Here is a 15,316-nt window from a genome sequence, read left to right on the forward strand (position 1 = left end):
TGAAAAGAAAATCTTCACTTGAAAATCTGAAATTCTTGTATATTAGATTCCATGTGTCCTATGACTTGTCGGAACATCTGGTCTGACACAACACATGGCAAAGTATAAACGTATATCCATAATACTAAAAAGTGAATAACACAGGTAATTGTTTACCCAGTTTGATGAATAACAACACCAACTCTGGGGACTACCAAGCCAGGGATAAAGTTTACTATGATAGTATCAATTCAAAGTACTATGGAAACAACCTCTGGCTCACACATAAACAACCTCCGATTTACTGACTTCTCACTTAATCACTACCCCAGTTAGCTTTCTACCTAAGACTCGCCTAGGTATGAGGACCTCCTCAACTCCCTTTGAATCACAGTTAGTGATTGGATACTTCTAAACACTTAGAATGAAACTGGAAGACGCACTTCAAAAATAATACCTAGCCAAGACTCTTGACTAAGAACAACACCTAGAGTTCCTTAAAAGCTTCCTCCAATAATAATAAACTTACTATGCTTAAAAGCTTAAGAATGAACAATAGAAATTTACAACTCTGAACATTATTCTTACTCTCATATCAACGTGATATTCGAGAGGCTCACACATACCAACTCTCCTAGAGAGTGGCTTACAGACTCAACCCTATTAATATAAACTTTTACATCTTCAATTGGTTATCTTTTCTTGGTTACAATGCTTCTATTTATACCTTTTTTTTCCCAACTGGATTTGGGCTTTCAATCACAGCTAATCGGCTTCTACAAATCAGCAAAAAACTTCTGCATAAAGATAGGTCTTCAATCAAATCTTTCTAAATTATCTCCATAATTAGAAAGTGAATATTCTTCTTGATTTAGACTCGAATCTTCCAGACCTAACATTCAGCGCCACATAGGATAACATAATATTCCCAAAATATTCTACATCAGTTAAATCTTAAACCTATCCAACTGCCCAGTCCAAAACAATCACGATGTCAAATAGCTTATGCATAGGACATCTTGTCTAACATGTTGCTTTTGTTAATAGAACATCTCAACTCAACATGTTTCTATATAACATAGGACATCTTGTTCAACGTGTTCTTTTAACCAAGGTAACACATCTTATTTATCATGGCGCTACTATATCTGTTTTACTAAAATTACTATCAATCCTAAAACTAGAGAACTATCAAAATCGTTTGACCACCGTGTTAAATAAAATACCTATTCATCTTCAAGATAATAGCTTGATTTGGAAGGATAACTTGATCAACCATCCCGTGCATCTTTCACCGCTTGAGCTATCTTCAGCATATACTTGAATTCACTAGATATCATTTGATATTAAGTGTTGTCATCATTAAAAATAAACAACTACTTGGTTGACTTGCAGCTTTGATATCCACGAGTTTCACCATCTTGGATCCCTTTGACTATACCTGTAAGCACATAGATCCAAATAAACATCATCTCTCTAAGATATTTCAACTAAAGTCTCACCTAAGGAAGTCAACTAAAGTTTTTCCTGAGGGACTTAACTAAAGTATCCTATATGGGACTTAATTAAAGTCTCACTCAAGGGACTTACCAAAAGTGTTTCCTAGGGGACTCAACTAAAGTCTCACATAGATAGGGGGACTCAATTAAAGTTTCGACTAAGAGACTCAACTAATGTATTTTTTTAAGGAGTCAACTAAAGTCTCTCATATGGGACTTAACTAAAGTCTTTCACGGGGGTCTCAACTAAAGTCTCGCTTTATGGACTTGAGTGAGTCTCGTTACAGGAACTTATCTTGATTCATGTTTAAAGTGCTCCTTTTAAGGTCCCCTCTACGGCGTTTGGATAAAGGAAAAGAAACTAAAACACTGTTGAATTAGTATATTCAAGGCAAATATTTTCGTATCGTATCCACAAAGATTGGGTGATATTACCGCCGTTCTATAGTTACTATTATTTTAAGTTCAAAAGGTAACAAAGTTGTTTTGGTTTGAATCGCTACTGTTCTAATCAAAATGATTATAAGGCAATAAAATAATACTTGTTTCAAATATAAAAGAATGACAAGTTTGTTTTTTGGTTTCACTATCCTTATCTCCTATGTGACTTTAGCAACCAAAACATGTGACTTCAAAAGTTATGAAAATATTCTAGTATCCTCTCAACAACATTTATGTCTAAATAAAATTGTGATAATTAGTATATCAATCCTTAGACGATCTCTCCATCTAACTATCAATATACTAATCCTTAATGTTTGATACAAATAGAAATGTAGTGTATAAACCTATCTCTACGATTTATCCACCACTTGAGAGAATGTTTTAGGTTAAGACTTGAAATATATTTCTCAACTATAATCCAAATCTCAATATGTAATATAGAACCAAAACATCAATCTATTTCAATAACAATGAAGTTCACATAAAAGAGCTAAAGAGAATACATAGTCAATAAAGATAGTTACTACCTCCAATCTTGTCAAAATGAGATTTAGCTACTCATCTCCATGGTTGACGGCACAAGGAATGGAGAAGAAGCAATGGACATCAAGTTCTCTCACAAAGATGAAAATCTTCTCTCTAAAACCCTAAGATAAAATGTGTATTGGTAACTAATGATAAGAATCTCTTTGGTTCTGTTTTCTATCTTTCAAAAGCACCAAAATTTGTACTAACTTTTGCCACTAAAAAAGATAAGACCTCCTTTCAAGACAAGTCCTTAAAATTGGTATTGTTGATACGCCGCAATTGCGGCGCAAACTAAGTACACAACACAAACTTAGTACGCGGCACGTACTAATTAGATTTTTCCACATCAGAAATAAATCAAGATTAAGCTTGGTTGGAAATTTAGCAGTTCGCAGTGCCAAGGCTGGACGCGGCGTGAACTGGCTGAATAAACACTTCTTTGCTTTTCCAAGTCTTCATATTCTTCAAGGTCTTATTTGATCTTCACCTTAATTGCCTATGATCTTCAAAGCTCTTCAATAACATCTACACAACTAACAAACAAGTGAAATAACTACTCAAATAAATTTAAAACCAACATAATTGCATATTTACTAAATTGTGTGAATAAAAGTGTGAGAATTGAATGAAAATTGGTTAAAGGGACCAAAAACAATATATGAATTTTAGTATTATTTGGTCCCTAACAAACATTTCTCCTTTTACAAAGCCCCGTGCTTGAGGGACTGTGTATTGGTATTGGAAATGACGTGTCTTTATTATGTTAGTAAGAGGTCATTTGACCATATTCTCCAAATATAGTGGTGGATTATCCATCCACTCATGTATTCCTCTCAAGGGTGTTTTCTACTTACAAAGGTATACGATCTAGGCGCTGGACCGCTTTAAATACCTTAATGTTGAAGTTAAGAAGGGAAATTTGATTCTCTCATAAAAAAATCACATACGCTGACTTTTTTATTCCCTATGTGAGATAACTCTCAATTCCACAACATTCCTTAAAACCTCTGACAGTCCTGAATCAATATGAGTTATCACGTATTGTACTTTAGCAAGTACATGGGCCATTCTTTCTACAAAAAGTAAAAGAAAAAACAATAAGTATTGAGAGATAAGAACATCCTAATCGATAGCGCCTATAGGAATTACAAGTTACACAAATACTCATCAATTTTACTGTCTTCACACCGGTCGAGCTTCACCATCTCCATAAATCTCATTAGATTGAACTCTTCTAAAACATTAACCATCTCACTCTCAATGATGGTTAAGTATTCAAAATTAAAGATGTTTATGACCATAAGATCCTCTCTCCAATATAAGGAGAAATACTGGGTGTCATCGTCCCTTGTGGTAACCATGGATGTGCCATCTCGCTCCCTCACCCTAATGAACACGTATTTTTAATTCTTGAAATAGTTAGAGTAGGGGTGAATAAGACTTTTCTCGATAAAACGCAAAGAGTCACCCAACCACATACGGTTCCTGTCTTATTACCATAAAAGGAGAAAAGAGTACATATGGTAAGGTTAACGTCTAGACACTAACATATTATCTCAAAATCCCTTATAAAAGCCAAACCATTGGGCTTTATTTGGGATGGGCGACATTAATGGTCATGAGAACCTCTAACTCAAAATTAGTAAAAGGAATGAACACTTCAAGGTTGTGGACAACTGGGAGGTTCGTATAGAAAAGGAGTACGGTGAATCATCTGAGGCTGTTATGTTAGTTCGTTTTTCCTCAGAGCAAGGCTACGGGATAATCTCCCCCTGTCTCCCGTTCCATTAAGGTTTACTTGCTTATGGAAAGAGGTCATTCTCTTCTCAAAGGTTTAGCAAGTTTTGAAGTCCTCCACTCCCAAACATTTGGATGAGTTTGCCTCCATTAACAACTCTGAATTTCTTGAGAAAGCACGGGAAAAATATGATCACTATCACTACTAGAATCAGAGTTGTTGTCATAACTCCTAAGCATACCTATTTCGAGAATTTTATAGTCAATTGTCTTGTCAACTTGCCTGGAGTTTTTCATGCAGTTTTCATATAGTTTCTTGAGTTCTCTACTATTGAAAATTTTAATCATGTTTCATTTCTCGTCTAACTCCCTAATGATCACCATTTTTTTAAAGGAGGTGAATAAAGGAAGAAAGGGAATATGGTGTTGTATCTGTGACGAAAAAAAGATGAAGTTGAGCTTGAGAAGGATTGAGTGCAATTTTCCCTTCTAAGTGGAAACTCTGAAGATAAGATATTATGTGATCAGACTCTTTTTAATATTGTACTTTTAGCAAGTACAAATACATATAATCACCCTAAAGACAATTTAGAAGTCTAAGTAAGCATGCAGTGTCGCCATAACACATTGTTACCTATTTAGTCTACTAGACTTCTTCATACTTTTAGAATTCTTTATTTTTTCTCGTATGCAACACGAACTTGTTATCCTAACACTATCTAGCCATATTCTAGCATTTTTTATCTTTTGACTTACAATTTTCTTTGATCATTGATTCTTCAGCTTCATTTGTTATGTCTTTGGACTTTTTATTGTGTTTTCTTGTAGAAATGTTTAAAATTCTCATATTTCCCCTGAAAATCAAATTTAACTTAAAGATAGTAGAAAACTTCTGAAAACAAACTAAAGTTAACAAATCATCATACAAAATTAAGGGCTTAAAACACAAATATTTTTCATATCAACAATATACTTGGGCGCCTTCTTTTAAACATAACTTGCAATTAAAATATTAACCAAAGATAACATGTAATCTACTTAGGGACGTGGATAAAAACACAAAAGTTGACCCCAAATTTCTTCCTACTAGGAGTCGCAGAACATGTCAAGCTCGTCGGACATCCACGTTGAATTCTAAACAGATAGAGTTAAGATTGTGAACGTCTTCCCTCTACTTTGACCGTCCCGCCTACTTTCTGGTGGTGTTTTATTTGAAACAAAATGAAATAGTTGCAAATTTGATGGATTTCTACAACATTTTGTTGCTAACTTTGTATGATGTTGATTTAACCAAAGCTGCGGTTGATTTTGACCAAACATCTTTTGAGTTTTTCTAACACTGAAAAGATGAAATGGTTGATTTTGCATGCTTCGTACTACATTAATTCTGCTTTTAAAGTAACATTATCCTGTTTTGGAGTAATTTAGTTTTAGCATCAATTAAATGGAAAGGATCATATTAAAACACAAAGTATATCAATGCAAAGGGAATTTAGTAAGTGCCTAAATTACTTATTTAAAATACCTCAACCAAGATGATACATAACTGTTACACAAGCATAGTTTAAAAATGAAAACGGTTCAGATAAAAAGTGTCAAGTTAATCCACATTTGTATTATTTACTATATATTGAGTGTTTCTTATCAGACAGGACCATTTTTAACAAGATTTCAGACAATTACATCCTTGTGAATTCATTATGGCAAACCAGAAATACATTTTGTTGTACTGAATAAAATTTTAAGAAGATGCTGTTGTACTGAATAAAATTTTAAGAAGATGCTGTTGTACTGAATAAAATTTTAAGAAGATGCTGCTGTACTGAATAAAATTTTAAGAAATTTCATTCTCTTGTCACTTCCAGAAATACATAGAATTTGGTAGAAATCAAGTGCAAAGTAATAATACTTGAATTAGACAAGTGAAAACAGATTAAATTCAAGTATTCAGACTGTTTAAAGTATATGACAGGAGAACAAAACAACCTAAAATACTTAAATGAAAATCAAGATTTTCTTTGTTGAAAAAACACAAAATGGCACACAGTAACACTCTAACTATCCTTAGCCTCCTCAGCAGCTGTCTCAAAAGTCTCTCCTGGGACAAGCTCCGGAACATCATCATCATTCTCTTCTTGAGCTGTGGCTGCGCCAGCACCTGCTTCAGGAACCTGCTTATTGAACTGCTCAGCTATCTTCTTCAGGTTTTCCAAATTATCTGGCCCTGTATTTTAATAATATTCAAAACATTAAGATGGGAAGGACACTAAACACCAAACACGACTTTGAAAATGTTGAAAGCACATACCTAATTGGTGGATAATGCTGGGAAGAATGTCTTGCAACTCTGCAGAAGGGGAGATTAAATTTTAACATCATACAACGGCAAATAACCAGCCATAAAATAAGCAGCACGTTATAGAAGGTAGTTCAAAAAAATTGTGCAAAGCAATGCCTTAGTGTACTCTAAAATGAATAGGGTGTATTATCTTACTCTTGGTTTGTGGAGCACCACTAACAACCCATGTATTAGCAGCAATGGACGCTTGAACTGCAAAGAAAACAATCCAATTTAAATGTCAGCAAAATCTTAAAAGCAATATACAGAAAACCTGTCATATTAAAAGTATTAATGCTGAAATATAGTAGACTGTCATCACCTTTGGGGTTTGAGAATTGGATGACAACATCATCTTTAAAGATATTGACCTCCTCAATTTGTGGGATGGCATTCACCCCAATTCTCTTCAAGGTACTCTGAAGCCTTTTGTCGTCTGTAGTTGTTGTCTTATGGACAGCCTTCTTCTTTCTACAGTAATAAGAAGGCACATCATCAAGAGATAATTCAACTTAACAAAAGCATTGTGGATTCACAACAAAACAACTAAACAAGAAAATTGAGAAACAACTGATATTTATGAGAACTAAAGCTCATGCCAACATATGCCCAGTGACTCCAATGACTAATGACAGAACTAATTAACAGGACAACTATAACAGGTAAAAAATGACAACCAAGTTATATTAGAAAAGACCAAAGTTAGGCTTCAAAAATACCTTCTGACGGTACCCTTTCCACCAGTTCTAACCGAACCGGCCATCTTCATCAACTTTTCACGATTCATCTGGGTAAAAGGTACAAAAACTAAAAACATCAGTAGCAAAACTCAATATGGAGTGGGAAGACCTCCATAGAGTAGGTTGTATAATTGAAATACATGGTGGAAACTTGACAACACTTTGATAACACTGTATAACATAAGCAAGCTAGAAATGTGAATTCAAATAAATCCTCAACAATCCCAAGTTAAAGAAGCTAAATTCGGCTTTACACATGCATATTAATCTGAACCCATGAACCCATATTCCAGAAAAAAAATGCTATACAAACCACATCCAATCTGAAAGGAAAACAAAACTTCTCAACCACCCTTCAAAAATCAGTATCTCAAAGCTCAATATACAACTAAAAATGATTGATTTGGGAAAAACAGAGACCTAAAAAACTAAAATGATAAAAAAAATGGAATTGAAAAATAGAACGAATTCGAAATCAACACAAGGCATAGTAATTAGGTCAAATCCTGAAGAATTAAAAAACCAACACAACAACGGAAAACAAGATACAACAAAACAAAAAATCAGTGAAATGAAATAGTGAAGTAGTAAAGAAAGTACCTTTGTTAAATCAGTGATTTTAGACACAGGGTAAGCCTCACCGCGAAGAAGAACGAAACAACGCAACCAGATAAGGACCCTTCTTATACCTATAAAACCCTAGTACCTTTTTTATTTTTATTAAAATAAAAACAAAAATAATTGGGCCGGATATATAGGCCCAATACTAAAAGCCCATTACCCGATTCGGAATCTGAACCCAAACCCGAGTTATCTAAGAGAGTATCAACAAACACAGTTACTTTACACGTTCATGCTGAGTTTTGAGTGGTGATGAATATTTTGTTTTTTATATTATTATTATTCTTTTAGATTTTCTAATGGCTTCGCTATGGCTCTCTTCTATGCTGATGAAACCAAACATAAACGTGGGATGGGTGGTGATGCTTCCTCCAACAACGCTAAAATCTTCGAAGTTGTGTTGTGTTAAGAACCCCGACAGCGAGGAATCTTCTGAAGTTATTAATTCGATTGAAGCTAAAAAAACTGTTCCTGTTGATCGTATAAAGCTCGCGTTTGAAAAAGCTAAAGCTTATAAAAAATCGATTAAATCTAACTCTAGTTTGGGAATTGAGGAAAGTGGTGGTGAGGGAGACAATTCGGTTAAAGTGAATCCAAATGTTGTTGATGGAGGGAAAAAGGATATGCCGGATAGATTGAAGATTGCTATGGAGAAGGCTAGAAAGTATAAGCAGAATAAAGAAGTTGTTGTTAGTGAAACTGATCAAGGTAAATAATTGGCTTATTTGAGCTTATTCTAATGAACTTAATTTATGAAAACAGCTTATGATATGTTGCAGCTTATCTATTTGTATAAATGCCTGTGAAACTTTTTAAGAAATTTATGCAACTGTTTTCAACTTGTTACTGCAAGCTCTTCAGAATAGCTTATTGAAACAGCTTATAAATGATCTAAAAACAGTTTATAGATAAGCACTTATATAACATGTGTTTATTATGTATTTATTTGTTTTAAAATAAATAGGATTACAGGGAGGGAGTGTGAGGACATGGGATGAAAATATGAATGACAAAAGTGTTGGTAAGAAAGTAGAACTGTCTGTTTCAAAGATGGATTTTGTGGGGCTTGGTTTTGCGGATAAGCCGAAGACAAGGGGACTTCCGGCTGGTCTGGTTCCTTTTTCAGACCCCTACTTAGATGGTGACTTACCTGAGGTGGAGTTTATCGTCGGAGACTCAACCAAGTTCGATACAAAAACAAAAGCTCCGCAACGTGAACAGACATCGCAGCCTGAACAGACATCGGAAGATGAGTCAGATCTGTACAAGCCAAAAGTTTCTACATGGGGTGTATTTCCCAGACCTAACAATATTTCAAAAACAGTATGTATTTAGTATTTGCAATATGAACCTTTATAGTTCACTTGTTTGTGATACTGATATGATTTCCCTTTCAAATATACATTTTTGGTTCTCGGCCTATTCAGTTTGGAGGTGGAAGAGTTATACTTCCTGGAGAAGTTTTAGAGACTGCTGAAGAAAAAGCTACAAAAGAAGAGCGCACAAAGCAAGTGCTTGCTTCTTACAAGAAGAAATATGGATTAAATATTGATCCAAAGTTAAAAGCCGAGTGCCAGGAGGTAAGCATATATTTGCATCCCAAAATCTTGCTGCCATCATTTCCTTTTTTAAAACATATGTATTGTTTTCGTTCTCTCTGCAATATTTGTATGCGCGTGAGGATATTTTAAATTTGTAAGGAAAAAGAAATTGATGGCTTAAGATGATCACCTCTCTTTATTTTATTTGTTTTTCAAAAATTATATTGTTCAATTTCAAAAATAATGTGCAAGGCTCTAGATAGTTGCTATTGCTTGTTAATTAGTTATTAGCCTCTTTAATTGTTTATCTGTTGCTTAGTAATTCAAACATAATTTTATTTCATGAATTGTATACAATATTCATAGGAATTGAACAAAGGGGACTTGTTAATGGATGCGGGAAAACTGAAGGATGCATTACCCTACTATGAGAAGGTTATTGATAAACTACCCTTCCAGGTACACGCTTATATTTCAATCACTTACGTGCCAGTTTTTTAGCGGTGGGGGAATGCATGTCTATCTTTCCAGTAAGAACATAATATCATGCTTGATGAAGGTAGACACAATAAAAGCACCAGTGGAATGAGATGAACTTTTTTTTTTCTTCAAACCAAAAGGGTATTTTGATTGTCCTTTTAAAAATTATTTTCAGATTTGTTGAGCATTACATTGTGCTTAACATTTGAACTTTTGAATGTCATGCATAACATATACTCTAGCAGGGAAACTAGGAAAACATATATATGGAGGAATATGTGTATGAAATTGAACATGTCTGTGCAGAGTGAGCTCCACGGATTAGCAGCCTTACAGTGGTCGATTTGTCTAGACTCCCTCAGTAGGTATGTTTGTAATGTTCTTGACATATCTAAATTTCTCATGTAATATTATACCTTGTTGTGTTCTACATAGGATTGAAGACACTGTAATTTACATATGCAAGGTAGTTATTTCGGGTTTGTGCATCATGATACACTCAAAGCACAACTGTGTTGTCTTTCAAAGTTAGCTATAGATCATATAGTTTAACTTAAAAGGTTAAATAATTGAGTAGTTTTTAAAACAGGTCATAATATTGCATTGTGTTCGGTTCAATAGGTTTGTCTTGGGTTGCCTTGTTGTCTCCAACATTGTCATCACTGTCGAGATTAATTCAGAAATTTGGATTCAAATAAGTTTTTAAGAGGAAAATTTTGGTAAGTTAATGGTTTTGATAGTTTTCATAAGTTTGAACCGTGGACCTCCTTCGGTGTCTCAAATAAGTCTATCTCCTGTTCTTGGAAATATTTCATTGACTACTGAAAAGCTAATCTTTGAAACTTGTACAAACATCCCAAGTCTAAGATAATTGAGCAAGTGTGACTGATAACTTGTATAGTGAGAATGTCTATTGCAATCCTTGCGTAGGGATACATAGTATTGTAACTTTGTAACCACTTGGAATGGATTTTCAAGTTTACCCAAAAGTTGCAATCTTGTTCTGAGATAGTGAATATAATTGTTTTTTTATCAAGTAACCTAGTGGCTGGAATTCTCCCTTTAAAGGTGAACAAGTGGGATGTCGCGGGTTCAAACCCGCGCCCCTGTATCATGTTAATTGTGTCGTTCTCATTTTATTTGTGTTTTTTATGGATTTCTATTTTCTGTCCTTGGTGTGCGGTTTTTTCCATCAAAGTATGCAAGGGATGAGATATAACGAATACATAGTGAAGACTTAGATGGGATTTCGCTAATGCTAGCTACTACACGAAAAGCGGTGAAATCTTAGACTGGGGAAGGGGGAGAATAATATCATTTCCTTGCTGAAACTCAACTATATTTTATCTACACACCATGTAATCTATTGAAGTTGAACTGCAACTTTTATTGATATACTCCTAACTTGTAGTATCAGTTAACAGTTTAAATTATATAAACATGTCACTGCCAGTCGTCTACAACTAGGACTTCATTCATAAACAACCATAGAAGTGTATGTGTTTTGCTGATTATTAATGAACTGTTTTTTCTTCTTAATAAAAAAGTTTCCAATATATTTTAATGATTGACAGGCACAGTGAAGCTCGAAGTATGTATGAAAAGCTTCAATCTCACCCAAATGTTCAAGTAAGCAAGAAAGCAAGACATTTCACGTTCAGTTTTCAGGTAGTTTCCGGTGGCTTTTAAGTTTAGGAGGTTATGTAAAATGATTTGCTAAATACCAGTGCAACACATAACTAATAGGAAATTTTACAATAGTTGATTCCCTTGAAAATATTTCGCAACATTTTTTACATGAAAGCTTGTAAATGGACATCCATTCTCCAACTTTACTTTATAATAAAAGTAAAAATGGGGAATTTTAGTAAGGAAAATCGAATTTATTTTTCTACATTTAAACATATTTGGATCTAGCTCTGTCGTATTGCTTGCTTCTGCTCAACTTGTTCTTAAGCTTTGTTTTCTTTCCATGGTAGTGATTTTCTTTCTTTGCTAATAAAAAAAGAATATTGATTTGAATGTAAACTACAATAAATATATTTTCATTGGATATTTCTTATACATGAACTCTTGCAGGCTATGGAAATGATGAAGGTGAGGACAGGTTCTTCAAGTTATTCGAAGAACACATTCTATGAGAGTTATTTCGATGCCTTTATTGAAAAGAAAATAGACTACACCGTTAAAGTTAAAGATGAAGTGGTTAAAGAAAGTTCAATGAATCAGGTTATTCTGTATTTTCTTTTTCTAACTTCTCCTATTTTTGTTGTACTACTTCTTGCAGTTCAGAAAAGAATATAAATTTCTTTATTTTGTTTGTATATAAGTCCTTGAAACACAAGATATAGAGTGTATCCAGTTTGGACAGTTTAATAGATATGTATAGGTATTTTTTTTTTTATATGACATAAAATTGGATGGAAGATAGAAGAATACCGCAGATACCATTTCAACCTCTGGCCTGGAAACAGAAATTGTTGGGAAACAGAATTTTTTTTGTTAGATGGATCCATGCAGATTTGAAAGAGGTTATTTGAATTTGTGGAATAGTTTAAGCATTTGTAAAAGTGTGTGAAGTATAGAAATTTTATGAAGTGTATCAATTGTGTAATACCGGAATGAAATATGACTCGACGACTCTGTTAATCAATGTTAACATGGTTGTTGTTAGTAAAAGTTTTAAGGGGATTGTCACGGGAGTAGAGTCGATAAAATGTTGCATGAACATTTGATGAGGAGACCAGGCCCTATTGCAGATCTCCCATAGGTCAGCAACTGAGTCATGCTTGCAGTTGATGTTGATTATAGAATTCAGCCTAGACCAGATTTTTGAGGCAACTGAGCAGGAACATAAAAGATGAGTTGTTGTTTTTAAGTTAGACTCGCCGAAGCTGCAAATGGAAGAAAGATGACATCCTCTACAAGACTAAGTTCTATCGGTTCGAAACTTGTTGTGCATCAGTCTCCAAATTAGCAGGGATTTGGAGGGAGGGATAAATTTATTCCATATCATATTTTTCCAATTAATATTTTGAGCAGGATGATCACGAGTATTCTGCAAATTTACCATAACTTTTAATATCATTCACACTAATAAAGCAATCATTCACACTAATAAAGCAATCATTCACACTTCTAAAACACACAAACAAGAAGAAAAAAAATTAATACTAGTACTAATTTATACTACTGTTTATTTGCTACGGATTATAAAAAATATATATTTGATAATTCAAATTTAAAGGGTTTTTTTTTTCTTGTAAAAATAATATTGTGTTTTTATCATAATAAAAAATATCAATTTTATAAAATCAATTGTAAAAAAAAATTAAATAAACGACTCAAAGTAATTTATGTTTTAAAAAAACTAGTAGAAGACCCGTAAGTCCGTACGGGTAATTCATATCTTAATGTGAATAATATAGTACAAACGAAATGAGCACATATACCTTAATGATTTTTAGAAATATACTTAGAAATGTTAATGTGAAACATCATCCTTGAAAGTGAAATATTACAAATATCACTTATATTATAATTATAATTATGTACAAATATTTTATTGAATAAAAAAAAAAAGTATTGTGGTGATAGTGACCCGTGAAAATAGTGAGTTTCAATAGTAAAATTTACCGGAGTTAGTAAAAATTACATTGGTAAGCTCATTCTTATCTTAGACCATTTAATAAGATTTGATTGTTGTTGATATTTAATTATAATTATTATAAAATATGTAATAACAACAAATATTAATTATTTAATGATATAAACGTAGTAAATCACCAACAACATGATAAATCTAATATGCTTAATAATTATCAATATTTACAAATATCACTTATAACTATAAATGTTTACAAATATTTGATTGGTTAAAATAAATCAAAAAAAGTATTGTGGTGATAGTGATCCGTTAAAATAATGAGTTTCAGTAATAAAATTCACAGAAGCCGGTAAAATTTACAAATATTTATTTAATATACTATAAAGTATATTTAGATATACTTTATATTAAAATAAATTATTTAGTTATAAAATGACTCATGATGATATAAATTAAATTGTATTAAATAATAAAACAAAAAGAAGAAGAAAAATTTTCAAGTTAAATTATTTCAAGTTATGTCTCTTAATACACAAGGTTTGAAACTCTCAAGTTACCTCACAAATGAACTAACCCGCTTCTTAACTCTCTCTTTGACAAACTCTTATACAATCTAATTAGCTAAGATAAAATTTACAAACTCTTAATCTTGATATTTTATTATACGGAGATGAAATGTTAAATTATTGTTATTTTAAACTCAATGAATTGACCTAAACTCTATGCTTGACAAACTTGCTTAGAAGGAGATTTAGTATAGTCCACAGTCATCGTCATCGTCCACCATTGCCAGACATAGTATATTTTAATCATTAATGCATTAATGTGACATATGATACACATCTGCATCATTCTAGAAGCTATGCCATCAAAACTCACTAACTCTCAATGCACGGAAATATCAAGAAGAACAAATGTTGGCCAAAATAATGAAGTATCATTAAATGAGTCATATGCTTTCCTAAACAATCAACCTCAGTATATAGTTGTTTTCAGCTTCAAAGATCGCCGAAAAATTAACAAATAAAAGGTCTCCCAGATCACCATCCTCACTTTGGATAGAGGATATCATAATGACCAGGATGGTATAGCAATGTGATGAAGGGATTCTTCTTTTCAGAGCTACCACTTGAACTTGGGAGATCACCAGCAGTTGGACTGAAATCATGATGGTTTACACTGACACCAGCAGTATCGCATGAAACCAACCTGCTCAACTGTTGTATGGTTAAGCCCATGATGAAAGGTTCAAAAAATTCTGAGTGGTTTTGTATTGCAGCAGACATAACAAATCTAAAGAGGTGAATTCTTATCTACCCAACTCAAAAAGTTGGGTAAAGTTACCTCCAATGTAAAATGTCTTGGAAACATGAAATAATTGTATTATTTTATAATTAATTAAATATGTTAAAATTAAATGGGATCTTCTGATTGGCTGAAGGTACACTACCCAACTTTTTGAGATGGATAGAGAAGTTGTCCCCATCTAAAGAACATAACAACTAAGGAAAACATATTGTCAAGAAAAATATTAGAAAGGAGATCAGGACTTGAGATGGGTCTAAATCACTCACCATAATCAGATACAGACTGATCTCGGCTTCTAAGCACAAGCTCTTCATGACTGAGATGATATAATATATTCAAATACAATAATAAGAGCTAGATAAACAGAAATTTGTGATAACTGAGTATTCTGAGAATATATCATGCTTCCAGTTTTGAATTGTCAAAGTAAAATAGCAAATTCATGGAGATTGGTGAAGGAAAAAGTTAACACCTTATGGAAGTCTCTTTCCCTT

At 33.1% G+C, this 15,316-nt stretch overlaps 2 protein-coding genes across 2 annotated transcripts; one reads left to right on the top strand and one right to left on the bottom strand.

Moving 5' to 3' along the window:
- Positions 1 to 6,101: 6,101 nt before the first annotated feature.
- Positions 6,102 to 7,956, bottom strand: LOC131620529 (nascent polypeptide-associated complex subunit beta-like). Its single transcript, XM_058891644.1, has 6 exons — positions 7,866 to 7,956; positions 7,245 to 7,312; positions 6,848 to 6,996; positions 6,682 to 6,738; positions 6,496 to 6,534; positions 6,102 to 6,411 (listed from the first exon to the last, which is right to left on the bottom strand). The coding sequence occupies exons 2-6, from the start codon at positions 7,310 to 7,312 to the stop codon at positions 6,242 to 6,244; spliced, it is 483 nt and encodes a 160-aa protein (XP_058747627.1). The 5' UTR covers positions 7,866 to 7,956; the 3' UTR covers positions 6,102 to 6,241.
- Positions 7,957 to 8,126: 170 nt separating this feature from the next.
- LOC131620528 (uncharacterized) lies at positions 8,127 to 12,566 on the top strand. Its single transcript, XM_058891643.1, has 7 exons — positions 8,127 to 8,594; positions 8,851 to 9,209; positions 9,314 to 9,466; positions 9,794 to 9,886; positions 10,214 to 10,272; positions 11,482 to 11,575; positions 11,987 to 12,566. Exons 1-7 carry the CDS (start codon positions 8,186 to 8,188, stop codon positions 12,209 to 12,211), a joined length of 1,392 nt encoding a protein of 463 aa, XP_058747626.1. The 5' UTR covers positions 8,127 to 8,185; the 3' UTR covers positions 12,212 to 12,566.
- Positions 12,567 to 15,316: the final 2,750 nt, after the last annotated feature.

This window comes from Vicia villosa, linkage group LG7 (assembly GCF_029867415.1).
Source record: "Vicia villosa cultivar HV-30 ecotype Madison, WI linkage group LG7, Vvil1.0, whole genome shotgun sequence".
Lineage (NCBI taxonomy): Eukaryota > Viridiplantae > Streptophyta > Magnoliopsida > Fabales > Fabaceae > Vicia > Vicia villosa.

Coding starts and splice junctions, on each gene's coding strand:
- LOC131620529 (XM_058891644.1), bottom strand. CDS start 7,312: ATGAATCGTGAAAAGTTGATGAAGATGGCCGGTTCGGTTAGAACTGGT. Junction 6,997..7,244: donor GGAAAGGGTACCGTCAGAAG/GTATTTTTGAAG, acceptor TTATTACTGTAG/AAAGAAGAAGGCTGTCCATA. Junction 6,412..6,495: donor CAGCATTATCCACCAATTAG/GTATGTGCTTTC, acceptor ATTAAAATACAG/GGCCAGATAATTTGGAAAAC.
- LOC131620528 (XM_058891643.1), top strand. CDS start 8,186: ATGGCTTCGCTATGGCTCTCTTCTATGCTGATGAAACCAAACATAAAC. Junction 9,210..9,313: donor CTAACAATATTTCAAAAACA/GTATGTATTTAG, acceptor CGGCCTATTCAG/TTTGGAGGTGGAAGAGTTAT. Junction 11,576..11,986: donor ATTTCACGTTCAGTTTTCAG/GTAGTTTCCGGT, acceptor GAACTCTTGCAG/GCTATGGAAATGATGAAGGT.